We start from the raw sequence: 14,206 nt of genomic DNA, 5'->3' as shown, positions 1-14,206 counted from the left end.
TGACCTCGGCTCTTGGGGAACTGCCAGCTATCAAGAAAGCCAACTTGATGTGGTGTATACAAGGGAAATGATTCAGACTCGAGAGAGAAGGAAACCTTGCCATTGCGACAGCGTGGTTGGGACTTGAGGACCTTGTGCTGAATGATACAAGCCAGACAAGCACAAACATTGCATGATACCACTTATACATGGAATCTTTTCATGAAAGTTAAACTTCTGGAAACAGAGAGTAGGAAAATGGTCACCGGGGACTGGGGGGTAGAGGGAAGAGAACAGATTGTCAAAGGATACACACTAGCAGCAATAAAATGAGTAAGATCTGAGACTACAGCTGACAACACTGTATTGTACAAGAGAAAGTCACTGAGAGAGTAGAATGTAAATGTTTTCACCCTCTAAATAAATAAGCGAGATGGTGATGTGCTACTTAACTAGATGGGGGGAATCATTTCACAGTGTATATGTATATCAAATCACCCCAGTGTACGCTTTAAATATCTTACAATTTTATATGTCAATTATGCTTCAATAAAGCTGCACAATGAAGGCAGATCTGGAGAAAGGACCAACAACCAGCCCTGTCTCAAGAGAGCTGTTGTTGTTCAGTCACTCAGTCATGTCCTACTCTTTGTGACCTTGTGAACTGCAGCACACCAGCCTTCCCTGTCCCTCACTATCTCCCAGAGTTTGCTCAAACTCATGGACATGGTGATGCCATCCAACCACCTCATCCTCTGTCACCCCCTTCTCCTCCTGCTCTCAATCTTTCCCAGCACCAGCGTCTTTTCCAATGAGTTGGATGTTCGCATCAGGTGGCCGAAGTACTGGAGCTTCAGCTTCATCATTAGCCCTTCCAATAAATATTCAGGGTTGATTTCTGATTTGATCTCCTTGCTGTCTAAGGGACTCTCAAGAGTTTTCTCCAGCACCACAGTTTGAAATCATCAATTCTTCAGCATTCAGCCTTCTTTATGGTCCAACTCTCACATCCATACATTACTAACGGAAAAACCATAGTTTTGACTAGACGGACCTTTGTTGGCAAAGTGTCGTCTCTGCTTTTTAATACTCTCTCTAAGTTTGTCATAGCTTTGCTTCCAAAGAGCAAGAGTCTTTTAATTTCATGGCTATAGCCTCTATCTGCAGTGATTTTGGAGCCCAAGAAAATAAAGTCTGTCACTTTGTTTTCTATTCAGATGCTAATTCCGTGATCAGGCTAGAGTTGCAGACTATGGGAATGTTACCTGCTCTTCTGCTAGAATAAAGCATGGGTTTGTCTCCTGTCCAGCCCTCTGCAGAGAGGGTAACGTGTCATCTGTTATTCAGTGCCTCGCAGCCTCAGAACCACCCCCCATGGTGAGATGGGGTAATAATCATGGTGTCTGCCTCCCAGACCTCAGGGAAATTAAGTAATGAGATCATGTGTGCTTAGGGCTTAGTAGGCCTCAGACGTCATTATTGTTCTGGAAGAGTCTTGGGGACCAAGGAAGGGAAATGACTGGCCCACAGCCCCACGGCTGTTTCACAGCGATAGTAAGATTTGGATCCAGACACGTGGACCCACAGCCTTTTCGAAATCCCTTGAGAGCAGAGGGCTTCTCTCAAGTTCTAATCACCAGAACTCAGCATTGAAACTTCCCAGTGAGAAAGCACCTAGAACCTGCCAGGCTTTCTCCTCCGAAGCCCTGACTCCTGCTAGGTACGGCAGCCTGGTGTGCAAACGAGCCCCGCCCACGAGCGCCACCCAGCGGGATCAAGAGCAGATTGGTCATCCTCTCTATTTTTAAAAAATTTATCTTGTTTTGGTAAGAACACTTAATGTGAGATCTACCCTCTTAACACAGTTTAAGCGCACAATCCAGTATTGTTGGCTCTAGATGCAGCATTGTACTCAGATCTCTAGCACTTGTTCATTGGGTTCATCTGAAACTCTATGCCCATGGGTGGTAATTCCCTATTTCCCGAACCCTCAGCCCCTGGCCATTTCCCCTCTTTGATCCTGTGAGTTAGACATGTGAGGTCACTCATACGAGTGGAATCTCGCCGGATTTATCTTTCTGGGACCGGTTTACTTAACTCCGTGCGTGTCTTCAATGTTCATCCTGGTGGGAATGCAAAATGGTGTAGCCACAATGGAAAGCAGTATGGAGGCTCCTCAAAAAATTAAAAATAGAACTACCTGTGACTAACCCACTTTACAGAGGAAGAACTGACGGTCAGAGAGGGGTCTTTGCATAGTCCTTGCCCCGAAGAGACAGAGCTGGAAGTGGTTCTGAGCCGTGGAGACTGCCCCCTCCCCAGGGCAGGGGCCTGCGTGCACTCCTGACCCAAATCCTATGTGTAACACAGACTTGTCTCCACTTCTCCCCAAGATCCAGCCACCCCTATAATTTGGAACCAAGTCAGAAAGCTCCCCTTGCAACAGCTCAAAGAGGCCCCTTCAGAGCGTAAATAGAACTGCGGGCTTTGTTGGTGGAATAACTATTCCAGTCAAGAGGCTCCTTCGTTTTGCATTTGTTATTAGTTGCGATCAGAGGCAGACGCTGCAGAGGGAGATTCCGGGTGCGGGTGTTTATTTGCAGCAGTGAGCTCCCAGGTATACACAGCCCCGAGAGGCCACGTGGCCTTGAGGTAGAGTGCAAGAGCTGAGTCCAGTGGTTACGACAAACTTGATCCTGAACAGCCAAGTCGAAACGGTGAAAGTAACACTGGCAGTGTTGATAGCTATTCTAAGGACACAGACATCCACGTGAGACAGACTCTGTGATAATAATGTACCCGTTTTACAGATGAGAGAACTGAGTCTTGGAGAGGTGGTTTAACTGCTCCAAGGTCACACAGATCTGCCTGACAAGAGGCCATGCTCTTAACCACCGTAGCTCACTGTCTTCTCCCAGATCGTATCCCTAAAGGGAACCACAAGCATAATCATTGCCAACATGTCGACATTTGCACAGCACATTGGTCCTTGCAGAGTACCTTCATCTTCACCATCTCTTTAAAAACCAAGGGTTGCATAGCCCTTATTTGACCCATGGTACTAAAAACAGAGCTTGAGTAACAGGCCAAAGCTGGCACAGCTAGTTACTGGGCAGAGCCCTCCGTGAACGCTTGTCCTTGGCCTCCCCACCTGCATGGCAAAAATATACTTGATATGCTTCCCCACAACTCTGGCTTTTTAACATTTGTCTGAAGTCAGCTTCTCCCGCTGCCTCTAATCACTCTGATTCTTGCACTTATTTTCTGTTTTATGCCACAGGAATCTGATTACATTGTTCAATTCATAGCTTTTTTTAGGAACCGGGCAACATTTGGGTTTCAGTCTGTAAAGACACACATAGTTCTGACCACATGTCATTGTTATCTGTCCTGCAGCTGGAAAAAAAACCAACTGATAGGCTTCTAGGCAGAGGTTTTCATCTTTTGGAAATGAGGACAATTTGATGGAGCATAGTGTCTATAATTGGCAACCCACTCCAGTGTTCTTGCCTGGAGAATCCCAGGAATGGGGGAGCCTGGTGGGCTTCCGTCTGTGGGGTCACACAGAGTCGGACACGACTGAAGTGACTTAGCAGCAGCAGCAGCAGCAGTGTCTATAATAGGGCTTGGGTAAGACAGACCAGCTCCATTTCTAGCTCAACCAACTCCTAACTGGGACGTCTCTGAACTTCAGGTTCCTTCACCATATCAGAGGAAGATAATAACCCTTTTCTCATAGAAATTTGGATGGAAGTAAAAAAAATCATGCACAGAAATGGCTTAATACATAGCTGGCATGTTCAGCAAACAGTTGATAATAGAAATATCAGTAAGCATCGCCTTTATTATTAGGTTGGCTGATTAAAGTTATCCATCTTACAACATGTAGTTAACACAGAAAAGTATAAGGAAGAAATGAAAGCTGTCATGCCACCATCTGACCTTCTGTTAATCTTGTGGGGGCAGGTCTTTTCATTCTTATGGATTGCATTGAAGGACTTCTGTTTTGCTTAATATGTTATAGATAATGTTATGTATTAACAAGTATTACTATGACCTTTGGGTCGATTCCTATTTTGGATCATTATAAACCCCATGGAGATGGAGGCCTCAGGACCTTTGCTATGCCAGCTGCCCAGAATCCTCCTCCATCCGTGATAATTAAATGACTCACTCCCTCCGTTCACTCTGAGCCTGTTCAAGTGTATCCACTTCACATCAGCCTACATTTGGCCACCATAGCCAAATAATCCGCTCCCCTCTTTAACATGCTTCAATTTTTTTCTTCGTAGTTTGTATCACTCTGTTTGCAATTGTATTCTCTACTTGCTTGCTTTTTTAAAAATTAGGGTATCATTGCTTTACAGGTTTCCTGGGTGGTTCTAGTGGTAAAGAACCCACTTGCTCACGCAGGAGATGTAAGAAGTGCAGGTTCCATCCCTGGGTTGGGAAGATCCCCTGGAGGAGGGCAAGGCAACCCGCTCCAGTATTCTTGTCTGGAGAATCCCTTGGACAGAGGAGCCTGGCAGGCTGGCACCGTAGGGTCGCACAGAATGGAACACAGCTGAAGTGCCTGAGCACACACGCACATAGTTGCTTTCCAATGTTGTGTTGGTTTCTGCTGTACAGTAAAGTGCATCAGCCATAATTATCCATATATCTCCTCCCTCTTGGATCTCCCCCACCCCACCCATCCGGGTCAGCACAGAGCTGAGCTCCCTGTGCTATGCTGCAAGTTCCCACTGGCTTTCTATTTCACACATGGTGGTGAATATGTCAGTGCTGCTCTCTCGGTTCATCCCACCTTCCTTCTCCCTGCTTTGTCTACACGCCAATTCTCTGTCTGTGTCTCTATTCCCAGGCTGCAGCCAGGGTCACCTGTACCATTTTTCTAGATTCCACATATATGCGTTAATATACGATATTTGTTTTTCTCTTTCTGACTTACTTCACTCTGCATATTTGCTTACTTTTGTCTTGGCTTTCTACTCCACTCCCCTAAGCAGCATTCAGGAAAGGACTCTGTTGTGTCCAGTGTGTCCAGAGGAGATGCTGAATGGGTGACTAAATAGGCAAAGAGTACTCTGCACATGGACGTGTGTGCGTGTCCAGCCACGCCTGACTCTTTGTGACCCCATGATCTGTAGCCCCCAAGCAGGAATACTGGAGTGGGTTGCCATTTCCTTCTCCAGGAGAGTTTCCTGATCCAGGAATGGAACCTGAGTCTCCTGCGTCTCCTTCATTGGCAGGTAGATTCTTTACCACTAGCGCCACCTGGGAAACCCTCTATACATGGAAAGAAAGAAAGTGAAGTCACTCAGTCGTGTCCCACTCTTTGTGACCGCATGGACTGTAACCTACTAGGATCCTCTGTCCATGGGATTTTCTAGGCAAGACTATTGGAGTGGGTTGCCATATACATGAAGACACACATATTTGCCTTCTTCCCCCAGGATAGATTCTTAGGAGCGAAATTACTGGGTTGAGGGACCTGCATGTGTAACGCTATAATACTTGTTGCCACATCACCTCTGGCCACCAGGCTCTGCCAGCTCCTACTCCCTCCAGCGGGTGGGAGAGAGTCCCTCCCCCGTTCCTGCCCTTCTGGGAAGCTCACCACAGCCCACTGGCAATTCCACTGCTGGTGGTGGAGGCCGGCAGCTTTCCAGGACCGCAGTCCCGGAAACAGTGACCAGCGTTGAGGAGGCCCACTCTGCCTGGTCTCTGGGGTGGTTTCCTGTCTCCTCAGCAACCCCGTGTCCGAGCAGCTTGCTGGAAAGGTCGATGCAGGAGCCAGGGCTGTGGAGCAGAAATAAGAAGCTGGTGACTGGCAACTGGCCCAGAGTGCCATGAACCTCAGCCCCTTTGAATGCCCTCCCTTGCCACCCGCTGCAACACAGGGCAGAAAACTCACCCTCTCTCTTGTTTATTCGCAAAATGTTTATTCACAAAATTGTTTATTCACACTCTCTTGTTTATCCAACAAAATGCATCAGGGTCCTCCCATGTGCCAGCCTGGGGATCATTGCCATTGTGGTTGTGGAGCCAGCCTGTGAATGTCACACCACTTTCAGTGGGTCCCTGGGCCTCACCCTCTTCCTTCGTCTCTGGGCTCACGAGAGTACAGGGCTGGTCAGGGGACAGGCGAGGGGAAAGTGTGTAAAGAATGGAAGTAGTTTGAGGGGAAGGGACCAGGCAGTGTCTCCAGCCTGGGGGCATTTTTTGATTCTGAAATTCTGTAACTTTCATTGGCCTTTGCTTGTAAGGCTAGCTGCATCACTCTGGGGTCCAGTGGATCCGGCTCTTCCGGTGGAGAAGCTCCCCCTCCCCCTGCCTCCGCATGTGTGTTTGCCTCTGTTTTTGTCTGTGTGTCTCTGTGCCTACGATTCTTCGTGGGTCTCTCTGTATATTTCTTCCGCATGTATGTTGGGAGGAGGAGGTCCCCTGCCTCTCTCTGCTTTTCCCTGGATTTGTGTGTGCCCGCCTCCACCTCTCATCCCCGTCACCATCTCTGTCTCTTTTCCGTGGATATTTTTGTCTTTCTCACCCACCCTTAACGCCCAGAATAGCTGGCTTTCCTGGTGCCTCAGATGATAAAGAATCTGCCTGCAATGTGGGAGACCCAGGTTCCTGGGTCAGGAAGATCCCCTGGAGGAGGGCACGGCAACCCACTCCAGTATTCTTTCTGGAGAACTCCATGGACAGAGAAGCCTGGCGGGCTATAGTCCATGGGGTCTCAAGGAGTCGGACATAACTGGAGTGACTTAGCATGCACACATGCTGAGCTTTGGGGTTTTGTTCCCCTTTCTCTTCGCTCCTTCCCAGACCGACTGTCTGACACAAGGATGACTTTACACTGTTTACGCCCAGGAGGCTTTGCGGCCAGTGTTTGATTCCCCAGGTCTTTTTCCCCTTCTCCAGAAAAGAAGCACCCTTGATTGCGTCTGTCTGTCTGTGAATCCACTCTGCTTTCTAAAAAACCCCAAAGAAAAATTACAAAAGGCTTTTCTCAACATCAACACTCAAGTCCCCATCAGTACAGCAGAAGGCAGGTGGAAGAAGCAGGGCTGGATTAGGGTTCACACTCCCACCTTTGTCCTCCCTTACCGTGTGACCTGAGAAATGCGCTGACCTCTCTGAGCCTCGAATATGACAGTGTTTTCCTCCCAGAGCCAAATAACGACCCACACATAGCCCCTGGCATCAGCACTCAGGAGACATCAGCTCCTCTAGCCCAGAGCAGCCTGCCTCCAGAATGGATTCACTCGCTCACTCATTCAACAAGAGGGCAAGAGATATCCCTGGCTGGAGAACATGGCTGTTCACAAAGGCCCCAGGAGCCTCCCTTGCTAGGAACTCCAGGTCATTGTTACCCAGAAACCCTGGGGCAGAGATGAGCAGTATTATCTGAGTGCCAGCAGGAACCCCTACAGAGTGGAATTCCTATGAAACATAGTGTCCAGACCACATTTAAACCTTTGAAACATCACCCAAAGAAATCCAGGTAGAAAAAAGTGATATGAGTAGCCATTGTTTTTAACCTCCCTCCCTTTGTTTGATAAAGAGTCTCTGAGGGAGGTGAAGAGAGGTTACAGCCGGCCCTGCCATGACCTGTGCACTGCCTTTGGGCTGTGGTTGCAGGAAAGAGAATATAAGCTTTTCTCTTATGTTATTATCTTTTCACTTTGGATTCTCACATTCCTTAATCCATTCATAATCGATGTGTGAGAATAGGCTCATGACCCATATGCTTTTGTGCTCAAAGTTTTGTCCTAGACTGGCAAGTGGGAGGGTTGAAGGGTTCTGGGAGGTTGGATGGATGGATGGATGGATGGGTGAGTGAATGGATGGGTGGATGGATGAATGAATGGGTAGGTTGTTGTGTGAGTGTTTAAAGGGACATGATTCTTCCAGGCACACTCCTGTACAACCACCAGGAAAGCCTAAGTGTATTTGCAAGTGGTTTATAAAGAAAATTAGAGGGAGGTTAGGATAACCTTGTGGTTGCTGCCTAGCTTGTCTTCAACCAGAGCCAAGATGGTAATTATCCCCAGGATTGAATTTCCTGATTGAATAGTCAGGAGCCAAAGAGGGTAGGACATCAGGAGAGCATGGGGAAATGGGCTCAGAAGCTTTGGGCTAAACTCTCGAGATCTCCTCGGTCTCTGTGGGCATATTTTTCACTACTTCCCCACCCTCAAAGGGCACACATCTTTCATAAAGCAATGGAGCATTGTCTTCCATGTATCCTAGTTGGCTGATAGCTCCTCAAGGGAAGAGTTTTTCCTCCAATTTTATTTTTCTAGTACCTAGCCTGGTGGGCTTCCGTCTGTGGGGTCACACAGAGTCGGACACGACTGAAGTGACTTAGCAGCAGCAGCAGCATAGTATGTGGCATATAGTATGTGAATATGTGTGTACTTACCCACTTCAGTCATGTCCAACTCTGTGTGACTGTATGGACTGCAGCCTACCAGACTCCTCTGTCCATGGGATTCTCCAGGCAAGAATACTGGAGTGGGTTGCCATTCTCTCTTCCATTTGGGAATGTTTATAACAATTCTGCTTGGTTAATGAGATACCTTGTGAATTAGTTGTTGTCGGTAGATAGGTGTGCACTGGAGGACTGTCAGAGGCATTGCAGAGAAGATTCCTGTATCATGTGGGAGGCTTACTCTAGGTGGCCAATAAGGATACATCTTCTCATCTATCCATCCACCTGCTCACCCATCATCCTCCAAGCTAATCATCCATGCTTGCACTCTTCCAACCATCTAATGATCAACTCTCTGATCCACGCGATATTAATGCAGTACAGGCTAAGTTAACATTGCATGGATCAGAAAGTTGATCATTAGATGGTTGGAAGAGTGCATGCATGGATGGTTTGCTTGGAGGATGATGGGTGAGTGGATGCATGCATACATGGATGGATGGATGGATGGTTTTTTGGGGGGGATGATAGGCATTGAATGTTTTGCTAGGTGGATAGTTAACTGGTTTATTGGATGAGTGGGTGAATTTGAATGGATGGATGAATAAATGGACGGATGGATGGTTGAATTAAAATATGTCACCTTATTGGCTACCTAGAGTCCACCTCCCACATGACACAGGAATCCTCTCTGCAATATTTCTGACAGTCTTCAAGTGCATGCCTATCTACCTGCAATAACTAATTTGCAGGCTATTTCATTAAGCAGAATTGTTACTAACATTTATAAATTCTGGGCATGGTAATGTAGTATATATTACTGGTTAAGGGCATAAGCTTTGGAAACAGACCTGGGTTTGAATCTCAGCTTAATTAAAGCAGTGGGGCCTTGAACAAATAAATCCCTTGGCCTCTCTAAGCTATGGTTTCCTCATTTGCAAAACAGAGATAATGGCCTTACCTTGCAGGGTTGTTATGAGGATTAAATGAAGTAATTAATGGTAAGGACTGCTCAATGCTCAAGAAGAGGTAATTGTTACAGTACTAAAATGTACCCTCCTATAACTTTTGTTTTCACCAAAAACCAGCTATGTGCCAGATATTGTTAATAATGTTGTGTATTCAGTAATAAATATTCTGAAATAGTCCCTCATCTTTTGGAGTTTAGTTCTAGCTGGGGGTCCAGACAATAAAATATATATATATATAATTCCATACAGTGTTAAATGCAATGCAGAAAATTGAAATAGATCAAGATAAAAGACAGTGATGTGATTGGTAGGAGGCAGATGGCCTTATTGTGACCTGTGAACTATTGGCAAGAAAAATATACAAAGATCTAGGGAGAGGGTGTCCCCGGGGGCAGGAATGGCCATGGAAAGGTTCTGAGGCAAAAAGGAAAAGACAAAAGGTCAGGGGTCAAGGTCAATGGTGGGGGAGTCAGGGCGCAGGGGTCTGTAGTCGTAACTGCGGGAGGCAGGGCCACGGGCCGTGGAGTCTGTACCACGTGACGAGGACACAACCCACGCTCATCTCATCCCCATCCCGTCCTCTGGGACAACACAGAAGGAGCCACACTCGTGTGGTGGCCATTCAGCTTCCCAATGACAGCCGATAGGCTCCCCGTCTCCTGACCTCCAGGCTGAACAGTCCGAGTTCTCAGGTTTCCCAGTTGGTATTCAGAGACACCTGCAGCTGCTATATGCTGAGTCCCATAAACCTAAAACCTGCAAGAAATCAGGTTAGACCCAAAGGAAATTCAGCTCAGGAAAGCCAGGAGATTTCTGGTTGGGATTATAATGAACTGAACCAGTAAGCCGTGTTCCTCCCTGAAACCTTGCCCCTGGGGCATTTGCAAGGGAAAGAAGTATAAAAGGCATCTTTGAGGCTGCTTGCAGGATAAAGGGGCCTTCCCCAATGGCTCACTGGTAAAGAATCTGCCTGCAATGCAAGAGACACGGGTTCCATCCCTGAGTGGGGAAGATCCCCTGGAGGAGGGCATGGCAACCCGCTGCAGTATTCTTGCCTGGAGAACCCCATGGACAGAGGGGCCCGGCGGGCTTCGGTCCATAGGGTTGCAAAAAGTCGGACACAACTGAAGCGACTGAGCATGCACACACCAGGAAAAAAGACGTCTGGAACTATCTAGGAGCATCTGGTGTAGGATCTGGGCTTTCAAAGAAAAGTAAGCAGTGATGGTGGCTGATCTCCTCCCGGGCTGATCCAGGAGCTCAAGTGGGGTCACGAGGATCTATCCCTTCCCCCTCCCTCAGCTGTGTCTCCCTGTGTTGCCTTGCCTCTCCATGAGGGCATAAAATGGCTCTTAGACTCTTCAAGTTCATGGACTTCGAGACTCTTATCTAGTTCCAACAACAGTCTGGAATTCTGTCTTCTTGGCTAAATAGCTTAGCTAACTCTGAACCTTACCTACTGTGTCCTGACTGGCCAAGCCTAAGTCCTGTGACCACCCCTGAAATTGATAATAGATAGAGACCCTCTCCTTCCACACAGAGAATGGGGGAGGTTGATGCCCCTCAAAATATTGGGTGATAAATTTCTCATTCGTTCGTTCCGTCGCTCAGTCATATCCGACTCTTTGCGACCCTGTGGACTGTAGCCTACCAGGCTTCTCCGTCCATGGGATTCTCCAGGCAAGAATACTGGAGTGGGTTACCGTTTCCTTCTCCAGGGGATCTTCCCGACCCAGGGATCGAACCCGGGTCTCCCTCATTGGAGGCAGACGCTTTAACCTCTGAGCCACCAGGGAAGCCCCAAAATTTCTCATTAGGAACGATGAATAAATTCTAGAGATCTGATACGCAACATTGTGCTTATGAGAGAGTCAGTTCCCTAGTAGGTTGATAAGAAATCTGGGGTCCCCGAGGAGGAGAAAGGAGTCTGGGGCTCTCAAGGAGAGAGAGATGTCTAAGGTTCTCAAAGAGGAGAAAAGGACAATTTTTTTTTCTACATTGCTTTGTCTTAGTCAATATAACAGTGTATCTTGCTCGAGGACACGTTTCTCCTTAACCTTCTGACTAATCTTGTTAACTTAAAACTTGAATACTGTGGGAGTGGGTCTGGTAAGACCTGTCTATTGTTAGTTCTAATCTTGTCAATTTCAGATGTATGTTGTGGGAGTGGGTCTGATGAAAGTATATAAGGCCTTGCTGAGACTAGCAAGGGGGGCACTCTCGGACATCCCCCTTCTGGTGTATGTGTCAGAAGCTTTCTCTGTCCTTTGTTCACTTTAATAAAACTCTGCTGCACAAAAGCTCTTGAGTGATCAAGCCTGGTCCCTGGTCCTGAAGCTAAATCTTCTTTGGAGATCATGAATCTGACACCATTCACCATAAGCTATCACTTATAATCCACACTAATATCCTGAACACTTGAAAACGTGTTAAGGGGGTAGCTCTCAGGTTATCTGTTCTTTCCACAGTTAAAAACAGAAAACAAAATAGATGCTGTTTGGAGGAGAAATGAGAGTGGATTCTGGACAAACAAAAACAGCACGTATATCTTAACATTTCCCAAATTGAAATTAACTGCTCCTTCCTCTGTGGTTCAGAAATGGACCTCTTAGGTGGCTCATCTCCTCTGGCTTTAATTTGTGTGCACGTGTCTCAATCAGTGCTGTTTGGCTCCCTGGGGATGGAAACCATGTCTTTAGCTCTTCAGGGGCCCCCACTCCTGTGGTACCAGGACAGAGTAAGGGTCCGGGACTTGCTTGGTTAACTTGACATCAGTTTCAGGGACCAAAACGACTACTGTGCCCCTCAAATAGTGCCGGGAAGAAGCATCAGAGAAACACCCCCTGAGGACAGCCGAACTCACCCCCCCTCTGTGGTCTCCCTGGTTTTCCCAGGCAAAGCCAACAAGAACGTTCAGTGGGACGAGGATTCAGTGGAGTATATGCTGGCCAACCCAGTCAGAATCGCCTTCATGCTGGTGGTGCACGGCCGCGCCTCCCGGCAGCTGCAGCGCATGTTCAAGGCCATCTACCACAGGGAACACTTCTACTACATCCACGTGGACAAGGTGAGGCCCGCCCTCTGATCGCGCCAGGCTGACGTCTCTCTGGGGGTGTGTCTGCACCTCTCCAAGCCGGCCTCCCTTTCAGGGGAGTCTTGCAGGCTGAGCAGCTGCCTCCCCCAAACCATTTGGCCTTGAAGTGCTGTGTAGGTGTGTGTGTGTGTGTGCGTGCACACGCGTGGGTGTTGGTTTCAAAGCTCCCAACTGTGACTGTAGACTTCCTTCAATGACAATGAACATTGTCAATCATACCTCTTTTGCTCATGGTCCTGACCAATACAATGCCTGCCACTCTATAAGGATAGCTAACCCAGGGGTGGGCCCACTTTTTCCATCAAGGGCCAGAGGGCAAGTATTTCAGGCTTTGTGGGCTATACACTGTCACAGCTAATCAGCTCTTTTACTGTAGCCTGAAAGCAGCCATAAAAACATACACAAATGAATGTGTGTGACTGTTTCAATAAAACTTTATTTACCAAAAAAAATCATGGAGCCAGCTTGTTGACCCCTGAGCATCTTGTTCCAGAGGTTTCTCTTGGTCTGCTGATGTGACCTGATTGCGTCTTTGGTCAGGAAGACAAAGGGGATGCCTATTCAAAAGACTGATTCTAGCAGGCCTGCAATAGGGTAGTGGAGAAAGTCTACCTTTCAAAATACTCCTCAGGTTTAAATGCAAGTGTTAGTCATTCTGTCATATCCAACTCTTTCTGACCCCATGGACTTTAGCCTGCCAGACTCCTCTCTGTCCATGGAATTCTCCAGGCATGAATGCTAGAGTGGGTAGCCATTCTCTTCTCCAGGGGATCTTCCTGAACCAGGGATGCAACCATATTAGATACACCGTATTACTTAGCTTATTATCTTCAGACCGTATATATCAGTCTTAGAGAAAAATGCAGACTCCCAGGCACCAGCCTTCACCTGGGGAACCAGTAATGCAGAGACAGGACCAGGGAATCTGCATCTCAAATTGCTAAAGTAATACTTTAAAAATAATGAAGTTTGTATCACGATGCAGAAAGACACCCCGGATCTGAATCAGTTACTTGGCAAAGTTCAGAAGCCCTGTCGCCTAGAAGGGAAGGGACAGAGAGGGGGTAAGGGGCAGGGCTGGGGTGTTTTCCGCACTGCTGAATGTCACCCTTCCTCTCCTACGAAAGCGCTCCAATTACCTGCATCGTCAAGTGCTTCAGTTTGCCAGGCAGTACAGCAACGTCCGCGTCACGCCCTGGAGGATGGCCACCATCTGGGGGGGAGCCAGCCTCCTCTCCACATACCTGCAGAGCATGCGGGACCTCCTGGAGATGACCGACTGGCCCTGGGACTTCTTCATCAACCTCAGCGCAGCTGACTACCCCATCAGGTAAGGTGGCCCTGGCCAGCCTGCTTTAAGGTCCCGCTTCCCCTGTCATATCTGGGAAGCCAGAGGCAGAAGCAGCCTGCCTCCTGTCTGGAGAAGCCCTCCTGCCTCTGAGATGCTTAATCACTGTCTCTGTAAGGTGTCTCTACACGAGGGCCACACTGTGCTTGAGAATCACGTGAGCATTCACGCACTCATTCATTCATTCATTCAACGGAGATTTCTTGAATGCATGGTTTTCCCAGCTCTGTTTGAGAACATACTTCAAAGGCTGAAACCCCTGGCCATGAGGTGCTTCCATTCAAATGGGGGAAACAGACAACACACAAACTAAGTATTTAAAATGATACATCAGAAAAATAAGGCAGAGAGCAGCAGGAGCAGGGGAGAGGTAGAATTTT

The 14,206-nt window shown here is 47.6% G+C and overlaps 1 protein-coding gene across 1 annotated transcript in view; it reads left to right on the top strand.

The window, feature by feature from the left end:
- Positions 1 to 14,206, top strand: part of XYLT1 (xylosyltransferase 1) — a 355,532-nt gene that overhangs the window by 254,266 nt on the left and 87,060 nt on the right. The window contains exons 4-5 of the mRNA XM_055409561.2: positions 12,279 to 12,451; positions 13,606 to 13,808. Of these exons, the coding sequence (XP_055265536.2) occupies positions 12,279 to 12,451; positions 13,606 to 13,808 (376 nt within the window). The remainder of the gene's footprint in view (positions 1 to 12,278; positions 12,452 to 13,605; positions 13,809 to 14,206) is intronic.

Source organism: Moschus berezovskii, chromosome 27, assembly GCF_049115385.1.
Source record: "Moschus berezovskii isolate FMDL1 chromosome 27, NW_MosBer_1.0, whole genome shotgun sequence".
Lineage (NCBI taxonomy): Eukaryota > Metazoa > Chordata > Mammalia > Artiodactyla > Moschidae > Moschus > Moschus berezovskii.
The sequence above is the reverse complement of the archived record's forward strand: the minus strand, read 5'-3'. Positions and strand labels throughout refer to the sequence as shown.